Source organism: Meriones unguiculatus, chromosome 14, assembly GCF_030254825.1.
Source record: "Meriones unguiculatus strain TT.TT164.6M chromosome 14, Bangor_MerUng_6.1, whole genome shotgun sequence".
Classification (NCBI taxonomy): domain Eukaryota; kingdom Metazoa; phylum Chordata; class Mammalia; order Rodentia; family Muridae; genus Meriones; species Meriones unguiculatus.
The window spans coordinates 38,194,482-38,214,448 of record NC_083361.1 but is presented as its reverse complement, the minus strand read 5'-3'; the positions used below and the strand labels follow the sequence as shown (position 1 = coordinate 38,214,448).

The 19,967-nt window shown below is 48.4% G+C and overlaps 1 protein-coding gene across 8 annotated transcripts in view; it reads right to left on the bottom strand.

Annotated features, from left to right (window-relative positions):
* The window catches only part of Nav2 (neuron navigator 2), a 348,443-nt gene extending 330,696 nt beyond the window's left edge, over positions 1 to 17,747 (bottom strand). For 3 of the 8 annotated variants that reach the window (XM_060367205.1, XM_060367207.1, XM_060367206.1), the window contains exon 1: positions 16,793 to 17,666. In XM_060367205.1, the coding sequence (XP_060223188.1) occupies positions 16,793 to 17,050 (258 nt within the window). In that variant the 5' untranslated portion in view covers positions 17,051 to 17,666. Of the gene's footprint in view, positions 1 to 16,792 lie in introns of all 8 variants that reach the window. The other 5 variants (XM_060367211.1, XM_060367209.1, XM_060367210.1 and 2 more) reach the window with 3 other exon arrangements.
* Between the last annotated feature and the right edge of the window lie 2,220 nt (positions 17,748 to 19,967).

Sequence of the window (19,967 nt, the reverse complement as noted above, 5' to 3'; positions counted from 1 at the left end):
TCTTGTTTGCCAGTGCCCTGCACCATATTGAAGTCTACAGTATTGTCTGCTCAGGATTTTCTGGGTATACAACCTCAACCTCACACCTTGAGTTTAGATCATCTGCCTGTTCACTGGGTTATAGTTGTCTAAAACTCAACTTTGGAGGCTAGGAATATAGTATAACTATTTGGTATGAAGCACTGGGTTCATCTGTAAACACACACACACACACACACACACACACACACACACAGAAACACTACACATTTTGTGACCTCATCCTAGACTTGAAAATTCAGTTTGCATATTTACCAGATCCCCATGCAATATCGAAGAGCACTGATTTAAAGGAAGACATGCATTTTCCCTAGCTCTCTCTTGCCCCAAAGGATCTTTCTTCATGCTCACTCTCTTTCCTGTTAATAACTATCTGAGAACTAATTAATTGGTTTCCTTATTGCCAAGTCACACTAATGTAATTAAGCCCTGACATTGCATTTCTTGATTGTGTCTGTCACAGGTCTCTCTCGCCAATTATGTCCATATTTCCAGGCTAGCAGGAGACACATCAGGATTTGCTCATCACTAGGCACCCTCTATGAGGCCAGTGTACATGAGAGTGGTCATTGCTATCTGGCTACAGAACCAAGAAGATGTGGTGGCAGTGTGGTGGCTGTGGCCACTGTTATCTTGTCTATAAGACAGGAGGAGGTGGAGGCAGGTTTGGGGGCTGGGTCTCACTGTTGTCCTGTCTACATAGCCATGAAGATGGGGAGCAGGTTTAAACACTCACCTAGAGACACTTGACTATAAGCAGGCAGATCTGAAATTCAGACTGTGGTTGGGATGATTGTGAACACTTGCTCTTCTCCTCACTCCTCTTTAGAGCCTGTCTCAAATTCAATTACACACCCCCAAGAGCTCCAGAATCCCCTGCAAAGTCCTAAGAAACACAGATGCAGAGCATCGATTTTCTCTGCAAGGGAGATGTCTGAACAACCCTACAAGCTGCTAGGCAAGGACCACTGGGCCCGAGTCCAGGCCATGAAGCTATGAACATGGGGGTTCAAGAAAAGAATGGGTGGTTCTTGATCCAAAGAACAAAGACTTTCAACCTCTTACACTGTGGAGCTCTCTGTGGGCAAAATGAAAACAATTTTTAACCTTTGCTTTTGAGGATCATCTGGACACTCACACACATGCTGCACACACAAACACAAACAAATGTATCCAAAACATATGCACACATGTGCATTCATAAATACATGCATGTACAAACATACATTCATTGGATACACACATGCACACACAAACACTCACACCAAACAGCCTAATTCTGGAGTTTGGCTAATATGTTCTGTATTTTACCAATACTCAAATCAATACCCAACCTCATCCTAGCTGAAAGAAAGCAGACATATTAACATTTGTACAACGCTTGCTCATGGGGAGGTCTCTGTGGGCCCTCCAATCAGTGGTTTCTTTCCTGTGCTATTCTGGCCACTGATCTGAAGGAAGACATGCATTTTCCCTAGCTCTCTCTTGCTCCCACAGGAGCTTTCTACATGCTCACTCTTTCTTTCCTGTTAATAACTATCTGAGAACTAATTAATTGGTTTCCTTATCGCCTCCATCACAGCCACCCTCCACAAAACGGTCTGTTTGAGTTGGGCTGCATATTGAGGAACCTGCCTGCCCCACCTTTGTTGAGAGAGGAAGCAGTCACAGCCATCCGAGCTAAGGGCAGAGATACATCTCCATCCAGAGATGGATGTCTGCACTGACCCAGACATTTTTCCCAGAAGATGCTGTCTTCACTGACTCAGGCCCCACTGGCAGAGAGAGAGAGAGAGGTTGAGGTCTTTCATGCTGGCTCCCTTCTTCAGTTACCATGTGATTTCTAGCCTCTGGGCATGGTGGGCAAACATTAGCTGCATGCCAATGCACAGGAATAAGCAACATCAAAGGCATACATGAGGCAGAGTGGCTCTAATTCTGGAAAGCTCTCTTCTGAGACTTTCTCCTGGCATTGCCTTGTCCCTTCTTCCTATCCCCAATCCCATCACAAGGGCAAGGAATTCAGGGTAGGTCTGTCTGCACTTCCAGAAAGGGTAACAGTGTTAACTGCAGAAGGCAACGTTTTCTAGAACTTCTGGCAGAGTAGAGAGAGAAGCACTGTTCTCAGGCCATGTGTCATCTGAGGTGGTTTCAAATTGCAGGTTCAGGAATTGCTGGGATGAGACCTAAGGTTCTCCATTTCCAGAAGATTCTCAGGTGAAGTCCTTGTTGCTGATCTAAGAAAATGCTTTTATTCAGTAGGAAGTGAAAAAAAGTGGTCACAAGAAAGGTGATCTAAAGTAAAAACAGAGTAAGTGTCTGTAGGCAAAGTACCTCTCACTTTTACACTCCATCTCAAGGTCAGCTTGACCCACAGATAAAACTCCATGATCTGAGCAGCGATGGCCTTCATCAGCCTGGCCTCATCTACTCTTTTTGACCCTCTAAGGAACAACATCTCCATCCCCTCAGCACCTTAAGGGATGCTCTCTGGGCTTCCAGGCAGGGTCTCGAGAAAAGTGCAGGGCTAGCCATGACTGGGAGTTGGTGTGATGTGCTGGTTCAAGCTTGGCTTGAAGCCTTGCACCAGCCCTGTGCTTCCTTCAAGAAACAGTATGTGCTAGTCTTTGTCTGAGCTACAGAGGACACTGCTGTGACCAAGACGGGCAGAGCCCCCATAGAGCTGATGGTATAATAGAGAAAGACACATACTAAGCAAGTCTTTAACATGGGATTGAAAATCTGTTCTAGCTCTTGAGAACAAGAGCAAGAGCAAGGTGAGGAGTGGTCTAGGGAAGGATGATCGATGCTTCTATTTTATATAGAGTGGTCCAAAAAGAATCCTCTGACCATGTGACACCTGAGTAGATAGTGGAGGTGAATAAATGAGCCTTGTCAATATGGGGGGAGGTCCTAAGCAAAATGAACAGCAAGTGTAGAGACCATGGGGCTCTGTTTCTTTGTCCTTACAAGAAAGCGGCAAAAAAGCAGGGTCATGTGATTCAGCTTTCAGAGTTTTCAAGGCAGGGATAGGGGAAAGGACAGGAGACAAATGTTCATCTCATCATCACAGCTCCAACATTTTTTAAAAAGGATTTTACTTTAAAAATTTAGTTATGCAAATACATGTGTGCATATATGAATGCCATCCCCAAGAAGGCAGGAGAGGTCGTCAGGTCCCCCACAGCTTGAGCTACAGTTGGTCATGAACCTCCTGATGTGGGTGCTGGGAACCAAACAGGTGAATTCTCTTAACCACTCAACCACCTTTCTAGCCTCCTTTTTTTATTTTAATTAAAAAAAAAAGTCTCCTATGCTTCTCTTTCCAACTGTTTGGAGGAGAAATTCACTAGTTGTTTTTTAAGAAATAAAAATAATCTTTTTCTGTTAAGGAAGAGATATTTTAAAACCACTGAATGGCTTGTTCCTACCCTGGCTTTTTATTGATACGTCTGCTCTCCTTCCAGTTCTAAAATAAGATTCTTGTCTGCACTGTGTCGATCCAAAGGCAACACACCACGGAGTGGACCGGGCAGAGCCAGGCTGGGGTCACAGGGAAGTCAGTAGTCCTGGAGAACACACTGCTCTAACCCTGCCAGCATGCCCTCACCCACGGCAGTCCTGCCAGCATGCCCTCACCCACAGCAGTCCTGCCAGCATGCCCTCACCCATGGCTGGCTTCCTCACAGCCCAGGTGACTGGAAGCTCTCAGAAGCAGCAGTGGAATGTGGTGAGGGTTGGACCTTGCAAATGACAAAGTTCGGAGTGAGTTCCAGTTCCCTGGAACGGAAAACCAGCAGCTTCCTGTTACAGAGTGTGCCCATGGTCTGTGCCTGATACATGGGTGTGGGTGAGCTATACACTTCTAATCTACATCTGCCCCAAACACAACAAAGCAGACATGTTTTCAGTCAGGTAAACATTTTTAGGGACAAAGTCAAATTTATATTGATTTCTGTTCTTCTAGCTAGAAGGAAAAAGGAGTTCAAACCAGTATAAAGCAGAGACTTGAAAGGGGAAAGCCAACAAATCCATCCACCAAGTCCTGGAGATTGCCAGGACATTTCTAGGTTAGTTTTTTTTTTCTGGGGCTAAAGTGCTTGGAGTGGTCCTGTGTTACCTCACAAGGCAAGCCTCAGCTTTGGTTTCTTGGATGGCCATAGCAGGCTTTGCCCCCTCTCTATGTTATATCTTTTTTCCCACCCTCAACCAGACTCAGGATCAGTCTTTGCGAAGGGCAGACTGGCTAGTGATGCAGGTTCTTGAGTTGCTGGGTGAACTTGCAACCAGGCTCTTCCATTCAGGAAGTGTGTGACCTTGAGCACTTTGTTTATAGTCTTCTTGCCTCTCTTCAACTGTCAACTGGAGATCATCATAGAAGTACCCAGATCAGAGGCACATCTTCTGTATAGGAAAATGGGAAAAGCCATAACAAAGGCCGGAAGAACAACCCAGCACAAAGTGACCGCTCTGGAAAGACCAGTTTCTTTATATCTCCTCACCCCCCTGAGACACAATTACAGACCTGAAGAGCTTCCCCCCCCCCCCCGCCCCATAGCCCACTGAAATGCCATGTTTTTCCTTTGGAAAATGGTCTGCAGCTGACTACTTATTCAATGTCCAGATGCCCAAGACGCCACCAGCACAAGACACATTAGATGCATGGTAAATAGAAGGGGAGGCAGGAGGGTATTCAGCTTGGAGATGGGGCCAGTCTAAGAGGTTGGGAATGAAGAGCATGAAACAGCGTCAAAGCATTCTAGTGCCAGCTTTATGTGGACGTGGCCAGATTGCTGGCTGATCCTGAACCACATAAACAAGAACGCATGGAAGGATGGTGTTAGGGCTGAACCGGGGATCTCAGTGGTTGGCGTCAGCCAGTTGTCATCCTGCTTTTCTGATGCTGTGAGCCAAATGCAAAGGCATCCTACTATGAAGAAATTACTATTCCTTTAAAGAACTTGGTAGTAGAAATGCTACAGATTGATTCTGGTTGGTCGCACCATCAGGCCCTTCTAAGGTGGGAGGCCTGGGATCCAGTTTGCACTTTGGCCCTTGGAGCTGTACCTCCTAGGACAAAGCTTTCTCCATCTAGACCAAGGAACTGGAAATAGATGGCCTCTGCTGGTTCAGATGCCCCATGTTGCCAGGTTTCACAGGCGTAGATCATGAGGGACGCACCCATCTGAAGTCAGGCTGCTTCTTTGCAGTCTGGTTTGTCACCTAAATGCTGTCTTTGCCTCTGGGCTCGCCTTCCTTGGCCTCCAGTTAGCTAACCACCAAAATCCATGTAGTGGAAGGCTTGAGTGCTCTGGGATGTTGGCAGCCTACACATTTTGACGCAAACAAGCTTATCCTCCCAGGTCTGAAAAGAATCAGAGCAAATCTGCATGAAATGAGGACTGTGCGCAGAGCAGCAGCCAGCAGCACAAGGAGGGAGGACAGGAGGGGGGACTGCCAGCTGTGAGGCACATGGGTCCCACTGGCCACAGCACATGGAGCAGCCCACTGAAGAACAACACAGCGGTGGGGAAAGAGATGGTAGCCACACTGTAGAGGAGGTGGGCAAGACCACACAGGACCCCTTATCCTATAGTCACAGAGCCTCTGGTGACAGGCTCGACCTGGCAGCACCTGACAGGCCCCATAAGAGATAAGACAGAACATGGAGGACTGCCAAGGCTAGCAAAGCAAGGAACAGGCTCTGGGGAGAGGATACCTCAGTGTGGGTCCCAGGCCTCTTCTAGCAAATAACTATATAGTGAGCAGCACAGATTTAAAATCAGACAAGGCTGAGTTTTAGTCCTATTACTATATCTACCACCCGAGAGCCCTGCAACAATCCCCAAACACTGTAAGGGTTACTTTCTGACTCATTTCTCCTTCTTGGTCAACTGGAATCAGTACCACCACTTTTGAGAGTCAGGGTGGAATTAGAGAAGATTTTTACCATGACTAAGAAACAGGTTGTACCTCTCGGAGGCTCATGGGTTCGACACTCAGTATCCAGGCAGTAGCACTGGAAGGTGGTGGGACTCCTAAGGGGCAAAGCCCTCAGGTCACGGGGGTGTACCTTCCGAGGAAGCATTGGTCTCTTGGAGTCAGTTCCTATGAGAGACAGATGATGTGAAAGCCTGAGCCAGACCCTTGGCCCCTCTCTGGCTTCCTGTTTGGGAATGCCACTCAATATTTGTTTCTCAATGCTCTGCCATGAAGTGGCACAGCCATTGGAGGAGGGAAGCTTGAAAGAGCCTGCAACAGGTTGTTTGGAATCTTAACTTTCAAAGTCATAGACTGTATGTAAATCTTCTCCATGAACAGCCTGCTTCATGTATTGTTTTTGTTTTTTTTTTTTTTTTTGTTTTTTTTTTTTTGCAAAGTGGACCAAACAGTCTGGAAAGGGAACATAAATCATTGGTGTGACTTTCATTTCTGGAAGTTTTGTCCTATCCATGGATTTTCTCAATCTTCCCCTTTTCCTGAACAGTCAACATATATCCACACTCTTCTCAGGTCTTTCACCCTAGGTGGGGCAGAAGAAGTTGCCTGTGCCACCATTACTGTACACTGATAAGGCTTCTTCTCAAGAGTAGCCCAGTGGCTGTGCATCATGAGTGGGTGTGTGGGGAAAATGTCTCCATCTCCACTTGGTCACGCAGACGATGTGCCGTAGCTTTGACCTCACCAGCATGCAAGTACCCTACACTCAGTCACCCCTGTCATGTGACTGTCTCAGCTCACATGCACAATGCATATGCTTTTGTCACAGCTTTGTGAACACAGTCACATGTGTTAGTCATCCTGTTACTGTAACAAACGCCCACAATACCTTAATAAGAGAAAAGATTTATTTTGAGTCACAGTCTGATTCCATGGCCTGTTGCTCTTAGGCCCGTGGCAGCATGGAGTGGAGCAGAAGTGCCAACCTCACAGCTAGAGAACAAAAGAGAAAAAGGAGAAGAGGTTGGGACCTGACTATCTTCTGTTTCAGCAAGGACCCGGAGATGTCCCTAATCTACACACCATCCAGATCATTGAAGCAGAAGGCTTCCTGGAGCTGGCGACACTAAGACTGAATGTAAATGGATGACACCTAGGAGGACCAGGCAGCCAAAAGAGCCTCAAAAGAAGGGAGAAAAAGATGGTGAGAGCAAAAGCAGCCAGCCTCTTTCATTTAAGTAACAAAAACACAAACCAGCTTCACCAGGGTCAGTGAGATGCCTCTGCAGGTAAAGGGCTTTGCTGTGTAAACCTGATGACCTGAGTTTCATCCCAGAGCCCACAGGGTAGATGAGAGCATCATTTCTGAAAAGCTGTCCTCTGACCTCCACCTATGTGCCATGGCATGCATATACCCTTCCCAACACAAACAAGAATAAAATAAACAAGTAAATAAGCAGATTTTAAAAATTCTTTCACATGGGCCAGCTTAGAATCATGTAATATTTTTGTAAAAGACAGCTAAGTGAAAATTAGATCTTGGGAGTCTTATAAAGCATTCAGAACCTTTCTTACTTTTCAAGGAATGAAGCTGAGGCAGTCACACGGCACCAGAAAGGAGAGGGAGCATGTAAGCCAGGTGAAGCACAGGTGGTCAGGCCATTGTACACACCCATTCAGTCTCCTCCTCGTCATCTGACCTCACAGGTGCGTGTCCACATCAAGGCCACGGAGGACAGGCGGCATTCAGCCAGGGCTTGGCTTTGTTTCCCAAAATCTAACTTAGAAAATTATCAAATCTACTGGAAAAATCAAAAGAACTGCACATCCACATTAGCTTTCTTTTCTCTCACACACCGAAGTATCCAAGAATGTTGCTAACATCAGGGCACTTTGCTTCTAAGTATTTAACTCATACCTCCCAGGGAAAGGACATGTTCTCATATAACTTCAAAGCCATGGCACTGACAGGACATCATTCCATTCCACATTCAAGCACCTCTGTTGTCTCCAGAAGGTTCTGTGTAACCTCTGCCCACCCGGAACCAGCCAAGGAGCTCTGAGTGGATTTGTTTGTCATAGTTCCTTGGTCAACTTTCTCCTTTTAGCCTTACTTATCTACTTATTTATTTATTTTGGTTCTTTATGACATTGACAGTCTAAGAAATACCACAGGGCTACTGTCATTAAGAATAATCTGAAGAAGTGTAGAGAGATGGCTCAGTGGTTAAGAGAGCTGGCTGATCTTGAAGAGGACTCAGGTTTAGTGCCCAACACCCACCTGGCAGCTTATAACCATCCATACCTCCAGTTCCAGGAGATTTGGCACCCTCTTCTGGCTTCTGCAGGAATTGCATGCACATGGTACACATTGATGAAAGCCAAACATCCATACACATAAAGTAAAAATGAATACATCTTTATTATTATCATCATCATAATTATTTTAAAAGACTGAGTTGAACTGGGCATGATGACACACACCTGTAATCTCAGCACTTAGAAAGCAGGGGCAGGAGGATCTTGGGTATGAGGCCCACTTGGGCTATTTAACAAAACAAACAAACAAACAAACAAACCAAAACCTACTCCATAATGAGAACTAACTTGATTGCTTCCTCATGCAGGCATATTCAATCAAATCCTCTGTTTACCCTTTTTTTTTGCCTCACACCTGCCCTGACAGTTCTTACCATGGGCCACCCTGAAGGACCCTGTGGCCTCAGAGGACATGGGAATCTATACATCCAGAAAAACTTAACTGATGTTGTTAATCAACAAACTTTTGTTTAATATTGAAGGGATATTTTCAGATTCTGGGGGAGGGAAGGAGGAGTAAAATTATGCATTGTCTTGGTCAGTGTTTTATTGCTGTGAAGAAACACCAGGACCACAGCAACTCTTATAAAGGACAGCATTTAACTGGGGCTGGCTTACGGTCTCAGAGCTTAGTCCATTATCATCATGGCCGGAAGCATGGTGGCATGCAGGCAGACATGGTGCTGTAGAAGTAGCTGGGAGTTCTACATCTGGATTAGTAGGCAGCAAGAAGAGATAGTGGCACTGGGCCCAGTTTGAGCTTCTGAAAACTCAGAGACTGCCCCCAGTGACACACTTCCTCCAACAAACCTCCATGTACTCCGACAAGGCCACACCTCCAATAATGCCATTTCCTTTGTGCCTAAGGGGGCCATTTTTATTCAGACCACCCACCACATGTACCAGGACAAAGGAAATTGTACAGGATCCTGCTGTGATTCGACCTTAGCAGTGCATTTTGAGATTTTACCCCCTCCCAAAGTACGTAAACTTGCTGTTTAAGAACCTTAACTTTGGAGGTTAAAAACATGTGAATTCAAATGTTTAGTATGCTATTTACCAGCTCCGTAACTTGATGTAGAAACTAAACCTTTCTGAACTCTGAAAAAACTGCTAAAATTAGTGCCTTATCCATCAGTATCACCTCTGTTGATCGACAGTGAGTCTTCAAAAAAGGGCAGGTAGAGCAAGAAACTTCCTCTCCATGTGCTAAGCAAGGGAACCAGAACTGGAAGCTTGGAAAGGCAAGGTGACTCATGGAGGGTCAGCAGCAGGGTTCAACAAACTAACTAAAAAGAACCAAAGCTCCTGGCTCCCGGAGTGGCCGTTCTTCTCTGGAAGCAGCTGTGGGGTTAAACACAATGACACAGGTCTAGGCTGGAATACAGCAATCAGGACAGTCTAGAGGTGGGGTTCATCAGGATCAATGATTGCTGTAGTTTTCTTAGTCCAGGGGTGGGTGGCATTTGGGGGTATATGGTCATGTATTTTTGTGCACATGGAAATCAACACCTGTGCAGAGGCCACGGGTACATGTTGGTGTGTTTCCTCCAATGCTCTCCATCTTAGCTGTTGAGATAGGGTCTCTTACTGACCCTGGAGCTTGCTGATTTGCCTGAAACTCTCTGGTCGGCAAGCTCCTACTCCCAACCCTCAACCCCCACTCCAATAGCCCCTGTGTCTGGGTTCTGAGAATTAAATTCAGTCTTCATGGTTTCATAGCCAGTACTTTACTCCCTGAGCCATCTCCTCAGCCCTGTTCTAATTATCCATATTCTGTCACACTGTCATGAGGAGTTGATTTCCCAAACCCAAACAGAATCCTGTAGAGGAGGAGTCATGTAATTTCTTACTTTCTCTTTCCTACCAGCAATATAGGAACAGAATGTCATAGAATAACTCCAAATTTGCAGCTACCTCATATGGTCTATACCTGATAGTATTGAGAGTTCACTTGGAAGGAGGGACAGACCAGTCTGAAGCCATGGGGTCTTTGTCTAAAAAACACAAGAGAGAGTTTGTTTGCCTTGGGAAAGGGTCACTAAGTCATGAATCATTCTAGGGTTTTATATGGGTGACTCAGGTCCCCTGTGAAAACATCCCGGTCACTTGCCATTGTCTGAGCATAAATGAAAACACAAAAGCCTAACCAAGTTTTTTTCTCTAAATCACATGGCCCATTATGCCCAAGATGTTCTATGAACACACTGTCCATCCCCTCAAACAATATAACCACAAAACAGAGTAGCCATTGAAAACTGGTCCTGTGGGTATTGGTATAACACCACTGGGCAGCTGGCCATCAGGCCCTGGGGCACCTTACTGACCAAACTGGTCATAAGGCTTAAACTCCCACTACATTTGTAGCAGCTGTGAGAGAGGCTTCCTTCTGTCCCCAGAACCATAAGCAGCCAACAGGAAGCCTCGGTACTGGGCCTGTGATGTGCTGAGCTCTGACCTGAGCTGGGCCAGCAGGGTGAGCAGCTGTATCCCACCATCCCAAACAATGTTAACTAAGAGGGACATACAAAGGAAGCCTTCTGCCAGTTTAGTTTGGAGCAGAACCTTCAGCTGGGTTACCATTTTAGGGATGGTGTGCCTGTGACTAAAATGTGGAAGTTTCAGTGAACAACTTTGAAAGTAATTTCTTCAGACAATATTGTTCTGAGTTTACTCATGTTCCCAAGTCAGTGAACCAAAGCACCACTGTGCACACGGGCCTTCAGTGTACAAGCCACCTTCCATCCCTGTGGTCAGCTCTGCACTTGGGAAGCAGGGAGATGGAACACAAGCTCAGGGCAAGGCAGACATGAGCCATACTCTGATGCTGTCAAATAGGCGGCTCCTTGTCTGATACAGGCCAGACTCTGTACATGGCATCCTACCTGTGATGTCTCATTGGATCCTCCCAGCCTACTATAAGCAGCTCCATTTCTGTTTCATAGGCAGAAAAAAATAAGCATGTGGTTTATCAATAACAAGCAATTTGCCCAAAGCCTGGATTTGGATCCAGATCTGTCTGCCAATGAAGCCCGAGTTACTACACAGAGCTGTTTCCAACTGATATTCTGTCTTGACCCAAGCTTATTCACACAAAACACACCAACCATTTCACATTTGAACCATTTCACATTTGCCCAGTTTCTTCTGTCTCATATTAAATGATAAAGGCATAAGGAATGCTGCAGATGACCTGTCTGGGAGCAAATGTTCTGTAAATGACCCTTTCTGAGAGGCAAGGCTGAATTAAGAAATGAGAATTTCTGACCTTCAGCCAAAATATTTCTGGATAGTTTGACTTCACAGACCAGCTTCAGGAGAGTGACATGGGTCTAAATAAGATGCCCCTCATGAGGCTGCAGCCCTCACATCTTGTAAGTAAATAAAAATGGGCAGGGAGGCAGTGCTTCAAATCTTGGTCAAGGAGAAAGTGTGAAAAGCAGGACGGAAACCTAGCCATTATCAAAGCTAAAATTTGGGCTGTAACTCCCCCCACCTCCTCTTTGATGTATGTGTGTGATTACATGTGCTCGGTACTTGAAGCTTTTCCATGTGTATAGAGCTGTGTGTGTGTGTGTATAGATGCAGGCGTATTTACACTAAGATGTATACACACTGAATGATAGCCCAAGTAAGCCCCTGATTCTACCTTTAAAGTGTCTCTGGAGAATTAACCCCGGGGAGGGTAATGATATGTGAACTGTAAACATTCTTGCATGTTGGCAGATAGCCACAATACGAGTTCCCCTCCAAGAGCTGAGAAAGAGGAGAAAGAGAATAACACGATGGCAGAAACACACTGATCAAATCCGTAATCAACTCTGATGACGGAGCAAGGATTCTAATCAACACCCAGTGGGGGAAAGCTGCAACAGGTTGTAAGCTTCGGGCTGTGCTCATCCCAGGGGCCTCACCCACGCTTTCCTTTTTAACATCTAAAATGCTCTCACTCGATTTCAATCATTTCTAATTTTTTTTTTTTTAAAGAAATAAGTTGCAGGCTGAACACTAGCTCCTAAAAACAGGAAACATCAAAGTATTACGTGAATCATCCCTCCCCCTGCAACTGCTTCTTAAAAATTAGGCTAACCTCATTCTCAGAGAGCCCAAGAGTGCTCCTTTACCTGAAGGTTGGCCAGAGACTTGTACACTAATACAGAGCGTGGATCTAAAATGATGATTTACACATGGTCATAGTTCATAACATGTGAGAGACCAGGACAGATATTATCCTTTCTTGGGGAGGTGCAGATGGCCCAGGAGCATAAAGGGGCTCAGAAGGACCTGACTGAGGCACAGCATGTTCTGCTGCAGGTTAAGAAACCAAGGTCCATTCATGGAGATAACCTAGTACCCCTGCTCAGATGTAGCCCAGGGCAGCTCAGTATCCAGGTGGGTTCCCTAGTAAAGGGAACAGGGTCTGTCTCTGACATGAACTCAGTGGCTGGTTCCTTGATCACCTCCCCCTGATGGGGGGAGCAGCCTGACCAGGCCACAGAGGAGGACAATGCAGCCGGTGCTGATGAGACCTGATAAGCTAGGATCAGATGGAAGGGGAGGAGGACCTCCCCTAGTGGACTTGGAGAGGGGAATGGGAGGAGATAAAGGAGGGAGGGTAGGATTGGGAAGGAATGAGAGAGGGGCTACAGTTGGGATACAAAGTGAATAAACTGTAATTAATATAAAAATAAAAATTTAATTAGAAAAAAGAATGAACTGCAGGCCTGGAGGGGCCTGCAGGAAAGGAGTTGAAGGTTGACGGTGGGGCTGCCACTGACAGCTACTGGTTTGCAAGTCTTTGGTGTTGGGGAGATCATGCATGAGGTGCAGAAGATGAGAGAAAACTCACTGAGTAAATGGAATTGCTGCATAAGAAAATAGGAATTCAGCCTTGAATCCCAGCATTCCGAAGGCAGAGGCAGGTAGATCTCTGAGAGTTCAAGGCCGGCCTTGTATACATAGTGAGGTTGAGATCATTCATGTATCAAAAAAAAAAAAAAAAAAAAAAAGAAAAAAGAAAAAAGAAAAAAAACCAAGAATGCTTTGCCCACTAACTACCACATCAAACATTCTGAAGCCCAAGCTAATAACAGTCACTGCTGTTGCTTCCCAAGAATAAGTTACGAGCCAGGTCCTGTAGAAGACACCATCTCCCCAGTTTCTCACCATTGGCCTGAACGCAGTTACTCTCCAACAGAAGGCCAGCGTGAGCATCCACTGCCAAGCCTCTGCTCTTTCCCACGCCCTGACCTAAAATGGAAAACACCCATCCTAGAGCATGCACAAAGGAGAATCCACTTGGGCTGCACCACTCAGGGCAGTTTAACCTCCTCCCTTTCGTTCATATTTTCCTCCTCTCTCCTCCCCATTCTGCATTCCTGTCCATTCCTGGGGGCCAGCCCATCTCGTGCCTCCCCTCTCAGTACCTCCCTGTTTTTTTTCTGACCCTTGAGATACTAGCATCTTGATTCCTCAGCCCCAGGACATCCTTAGCTCTCCCAGTGCTGCCCTCTGCTGGACACACAAGTCATTCTAACTGGGGTATATCTTGCCCAACACCCAGACCACCATGTCTTATTTGTCCTCAGCTCTGCCACAGCATGAGAGACAGTGAGAGAGAGTGAGCGTGACAATGGCGCAGCACCTGACTGGACTGCTGTTCTGCCACACTGGACACCATGGAGCAGTGGGGATGTCTGTGGTCTGATTAAGTGGCCAGCAGCTGCTGCAGATCTCCCTGTCCGGTTAAGGGGTTTCCGTTCTAACGCTTCCAACTCTGATGCTCACAAGGCCGCTAAGTCTTGATTTCTTCATGGGTAAAATGGGGATAATTACACTCATTTCATCGGACTGTTAAAAGAATAAAAGAGAGGTTTTTTGTTTGTTTGTTTGTTTTTCAGAACACCCAGAACAATTCCTGGCACCTAGAAAGTACAGGGCAAGGGTGCCTTCTTTACTTTCTTGCTATCTTGGGACCTGGTCAAATGTACCACACCTATTCTAAGTGTTTCTGTGGAGACCGGTGAGATCCTGTGAAAAAAGTCAGGCACTCCACAGGTCACTTCACATCCTCCCACAGAACCAGGTTCTGTGCCAGGAAGAGCCAGAGGCTTGCAAACACCTGTGAACAGACTGATACCTTCCTAGAGCCCTGCCTTTTCTCACTTAAGGAATACTGAGTTTTTCTCAATACTCACAATTCCTGTGCCCATTTCTACAGGTGGAAACACTGAGGCTCAGGGGAGGAGTTAGTGGACTAGGCCACTCAGCTAGCATATGTCAGACACAGGCCCCACTGATAACCAATGCTTTAAAACCTATGCTGTTAATCACAACCCAGCCAGTCTCCTACCAAAAACCCCCAAGTGAAAGAGAGGCAATGACTCCAAGATATCATTTGCCAAGGAGTTCATCACTTCCTGAGTGTCTTCTAATGATAAACATTAAGTTTGGGACCAGGAAATTACCAGGTGCCAAGTCAGCCACGGTCCTCAAGCCATAGTCGAGGGACTTTTCTAGAAGGTGGCTGTGCACTGTCTGTCACCGTGGGGACACACTGTTCAAAGAAGGTGAAATTCTTTTGACAAAGCCCTTTGGATGTCAGGGTGGGGCTATATATGCCTGTTACAGAGAGGAGCCCCTAGGAGATCAAGGGGCTGGCAAGGAGGAGACAGCTGGGAAACCAGAACTGTCCATTGGAAGGTGGCCAGTTTCCTGAGCCATCGATCCAAACCACCCTCAGGATGCAGAGGGCCCATGGAGAGAAGAGAGGTGGAATGTGGTATGGTGGGGACAGTAAGGACAGAAAGGAACCAGCACCTCCAGGGAACAGGGCCAGGTTAGCCCCTCGTGGAGAAGTACAAGAGTAATTTCTTTTTTAGTGGAGAGAGTGGTGAATCACCTTCTCAGAGCCTGCCCACTGCAATCCTCTGCCAATGTTTGTTAACTGAAGGGTCAAATGGGCAATAGCAGGCAGTAGCCTGGCTGTGAATGAGCCCAGCGTCTGCCTTCCCGTTCATTCCTAGGGTCCTCCTCATCAGGCTCGAGGGCATGTGTCACATTCTCAGTCACTGTTCCAAAATACCACCCACTCCACTCCCACAGATACAGGAGGAGCCCTGGTGCTCACCCTCATTTCAGAGCCCTCTGGACAAGTCCTGTAGCTAGAAGAAAAAGAGCAGAGCACACAGCCGAGCAGAGCCAGGGCCCAGGAGCGCTGGAGGAAATCTTGCCTTCCTCCCACACACCATCAGTCAGAGCTGTCAGCTTCCAAAAATGTTTAGCAAGTGCAGCATCAAGAGGGACATGCTGATGGGCCGGGTGTGGGAGCCTGTATGGGGAGGGCCTTCTCTGGCTCCAAGTTCCAACAGTCTGTCTCCAACCAGCTTCTAGTTCCAGTTCCTCCGTCAGAAAGGCTAGGAATGTGTTGAACGTTAGCCTCTGATCAGAGAAAGCTACAGAGAAGTAGGTGCCCAAAAGGTCACCTGGTCTGTTGCCACTTCTCCCATAGCAACCCCGGACTGCCTCCACCTCTGGCTTCCCACCTCTTCTCTCCTGACTGGGACAGTCACATCAGTCAGGTCGGCCTGTCCCTAAAAGTCCCCGCTGACTGGCAGCCAAGAAAATACAGCATGCCCCTGCTCCCTCCTGCCAGAAGAGGGGGAAGGCAGCAGGGAAGGCAAGAGTCCAAGAGGAACTGATTGGCCCGTAAGGATTTCCTTAAAAGAGATTGCACGTCCAAGGCCTGTCACCCAGCCCAGCAGGGGGATGCCTGCTCTGCCCAGAAAGGTAGAAGTCACCATTTCTCTTCCAGCCATTCTCTCACTCACCTCCCGAATCACCAGAGCCACCAACATTGGCAGCATAGACTACCCAGGAAGGAGGGGCTTAGCTTGGGCAGCCATTCTGAGACAGCCAAGCCACCCCTATGGCAACAGCAAGTCCAGTCACTAGGAGTCTCCAGCAGCTAGCAGTCTGCTGCACCTGGCCACAGTCCCTACTCCCTAAAGATGGGGCAGAAACTGGCCATCTTCAAGCGAGGAGGAGGGCAGGTTCAGGGCAACCACCCAGTATCCCTTGTCCCGGATCTCATAGCCGGGCCAGGTGGTACCCAATCCAAGGAGGCCCCAGGCCATTCCTTCTCTAGGTTACAATCCGAGGCGCTGATACAGACACACATCACAGCAACAGATACCGTCTCCTTGGGGCCACGACCTCAGCATGCAGGCTCTAACATTTTCAGTGTCAGCGTGTGCTTTTTGGAAGCACTGCTACTACACCTGCTCCAACCCCGAAGAAGCTGCGGGCTGCCCGCACTCCTCAGCGTAGCAGAGCTCTAGGGCCACACCCACTGACCAGTGCATCCTTCCAACCTGCCAGTTTAAGGGCTATGACTCCTCTCCCCAACCATGTTATAGTAGCCGCACCCCTCCCCCAGGAAGGATCATCCACCACTCCCACCCCCAACAGTGCCCCGGCACACGGCACTGCTCACCTGGGTATCGAATCCGTTCTCCAGGGAGCTGCTCTTCCGCAACGGGAACTCCTCTCCCGTCGGCTCTTGTAGCCCCTGAGATTTCAGGGGGATCTGGCTAGTGTAGGCGGTCTTGCTCACCTCCACTTTGCTTCCCAATTTAAGGTAGCAGGGCTGAGGACCATTCCGGGCCGGGGGCACGTGCAGGATGGGTGCGGCGCTGTGCACGGGTTTGGGCAGTCCCGACTTCATTTTGGAGGCTACCAGGATGGCCGGCATCTTCTCCCGGGGCTTCGGCTTTCCCAGCACGTCCCTGGCAGCGGCGGCGGAGGCGACCGCTAAAGGCAGCGCGGGCAGCCGAGCAGGCGCCGGGCCTCGGCCCGCGAGGCGCCCACCAACAGTGGAGGAAAAAACAAAAATCAAAATCCCCGGGTCGGGGAACAGGGAGAATCCTGAGAGTGCGCCTTCAGGATGGCGGGCTAGTCGCTGCCCTCAGCAGGTCGGTCCCACCTGCGCGAATGTCGCAGCGGGCGGCCTGCTCAGAAGCTCTGGGCTCTCGGGGACGGCTGCCTCTGGCAATTCTTCTCCTGAAAAACCGTAGCGCGGACGCCCATATTAACTTGTCATTGCGTCTCCGAAGTGAGAAGGCTCCTTAGGAAAAGACACAGGCTAAGGGGACGCACCCGGGAGGCTGCGGGAGCGAATCGCGGAGCAAAAGAGCAGAGGATGGGGAAACGGAGGAAACCCAGGACGTCTCAGCCGCGAGGCGGCTGTCACCGTGCAAACACGCTGCAGTGCCACCCGCGTCTAAGCGGACGCGCGGCGACCTCCGCAGACAGGTTTGCTGGGCGTGACAGCCGATCACCGCTGTTCACAAGCCCCTCGAACACGAAGCACCTGAGCGCCTGTGGCTCTGCCCATGCTCCGTGCGCTGGAGCGCAGCGCGGCGGTGGCGACGGGGCGCGGGTACCGGGACGCTCAGCTGGCCGGGATGGCTGCGCTGTGCTAAGCTGAGCTCCCGGGAAGGCAGCGCGGGCTGCAGGGCTGGAGGGCTGGACGCAGGGGAGGACCGGCTGCGGCGCGCGCTGACAGCCCGGGCCGTTCCCGCGCGTCCATTGGTTCACGGCGGACCAATCCGCGCTCGCGACTCGCACTGCAAGGGGGCGTGGCCTCAACTCCAGGGGCCGCCGCCGAAACTCTGGGGCCGGGCTTGGCCGCAAGTACAAAGCGAACTGGTGGCCGCTCTGCGGCATGGCCCCAGCGCGCGCCTCCCCGCGGGCCGCCATCCCCGCGTCCCCTGAGCCGCTTTTTGAAAACGCCTTTTCGTTGCAGATTCCCGCCTCCCCCTTACCCCCCTCCCGACTCCAGGCAAGACTCGGGAAATCGGTTTCTCTTTTTCAAATCACTTGGGTCATCTCAACGGTTTGCAGGTTCGGGCGGCACGCCCCAGCCTCCCAGCATCTCCACCGAGACTGACAGGGCCGGTCTCCTTGTCCCCTGCCTGAAGGACACTCCAGCCATTTCTCCTTTCCGGGCGGGCCCAAGGGCCTCCCAACAGCTTCCTCTGCGACATTCAAAGGTTGCACGTTGCACTTAAGTATTTGAAGTATTTATAGGCTGATACAATGGCCGGGAAAGCTTCGCGCCCCAAGACAGCTCCTCCTTGCCACCTACCACAGACTGTAATTAGAGCGGCTTGGTGACCCGGGCAGGCTGAGGCCAAACCTGTCCTAGTTTCATGGTTTCATGCAGGCCTGCCTGCCTTTCAGGCGCAGCATAGCTCAGAGCTCGCAGGTTCCTCCGTTTGGAATCGCTGGAGGATTCCTTCCTTTCTGACGCAGTCTGAGGGTTGAAGGGAAAATAGATGGGCCAGACAGGCAGCCTCGGGGCTGATCTTTTGGAAGTCCTATCCTGGAGAACAATTTGGATTTGAATTGGGAAGCTTCTCCACCTTTAAAGATGGTCTAAAACTGAGAGTGTCTTATGCAGTCAAGTGGAGTTTAGAGTACATTTTCCTGAAAGCACTGCCTCCTTTAAACGAGACAGTGTTTGGCAGTGTAGGGGGCTAGAAAAGGCTGCGTCTTTGTTTTTAATGTAGCAGTATCCCAACTGTCATCTCAATAAGCCATTTCTCTGTGTCCAGAATACAAATTGTAACTTTATTCCTAGCCTATAGCCTGAGCTACAACATCCATAGGGTTGATTTACAATCATCTTAATGCTATTGACTGCAGCACTCTCACACCGGGCAAAACTCTAATGTGGCCAGGAATGGTGGTGCAAGCCTGTAATTTCGGGTACTACTGGAGGCTGAGGAAGGAGGATCCCAGGTTGGGGCAATTTAATGAGACTCTGTATCCAAATAAAAGCAAAACAGGGTTGGAGATGGTACCTTAGTAGTGGTGTACAGCTTGCTTGGTGACTTCAGTGCAAACAAGCACCCTAATCCTTGACCAGGAGGTACTTACTGGGAGGGAGTAAGAAACCCTCCTGATGGAACTAATGCCATGTTAGAGGAGAGAGGGTGAAGAGGGACAATTGCCTTCTGGTAATGAAATCAGTTCAGCCCCTCTGAATCCACAGAAACAGTCCTTCACAAGAATTTGACCATAGCTACAGCCTGATCTCAGACCTCCAGCCTCTAGGCCTAGGAGAAATAGAGATTTGTGTTTAAAAACCATCCTATCTATAGCATTTTGCTATAGTAGCTTAAACTAAAGCCCCAGAACAAAGTAAAAGTTCAGTTTTAACACAGCCTCTGGAGCATTGAAAGGAGAGATGGTACTCTCTGCTACCATGTCTTTCACCCATCCTCTTTGCAGAGACTTCCTACCCTAGCTAGGGGGAGATGCACATGGCCTGTTTTAGCTCCTGGTCCTCTCTGAAATCAAATCACAGTGGTCGCTGACACAGTGTGCCCTGCCCTTGCCCACCTGTATGACCTGTATGCTAGTGTCTTGACTCAATGTGTTTATTGTTTCATGCAGTCTCTTCTAAAGGAACAAATGTTTTGAAGAGCCATATGTGATTTCCTGAGATTCTGTTAGAGGCAAGCAGAATGCTACGGACTGAAAAGCTACCCAAAATGTTACTGAACAAATGAATGGTAAGGTTGCCTTTTAGTAGGAATGCACCAAGTGGAAAAGGGCCGTGCTACATTCCACCTGCAGCTCTGGTTCTCACAGATGCATCAAGA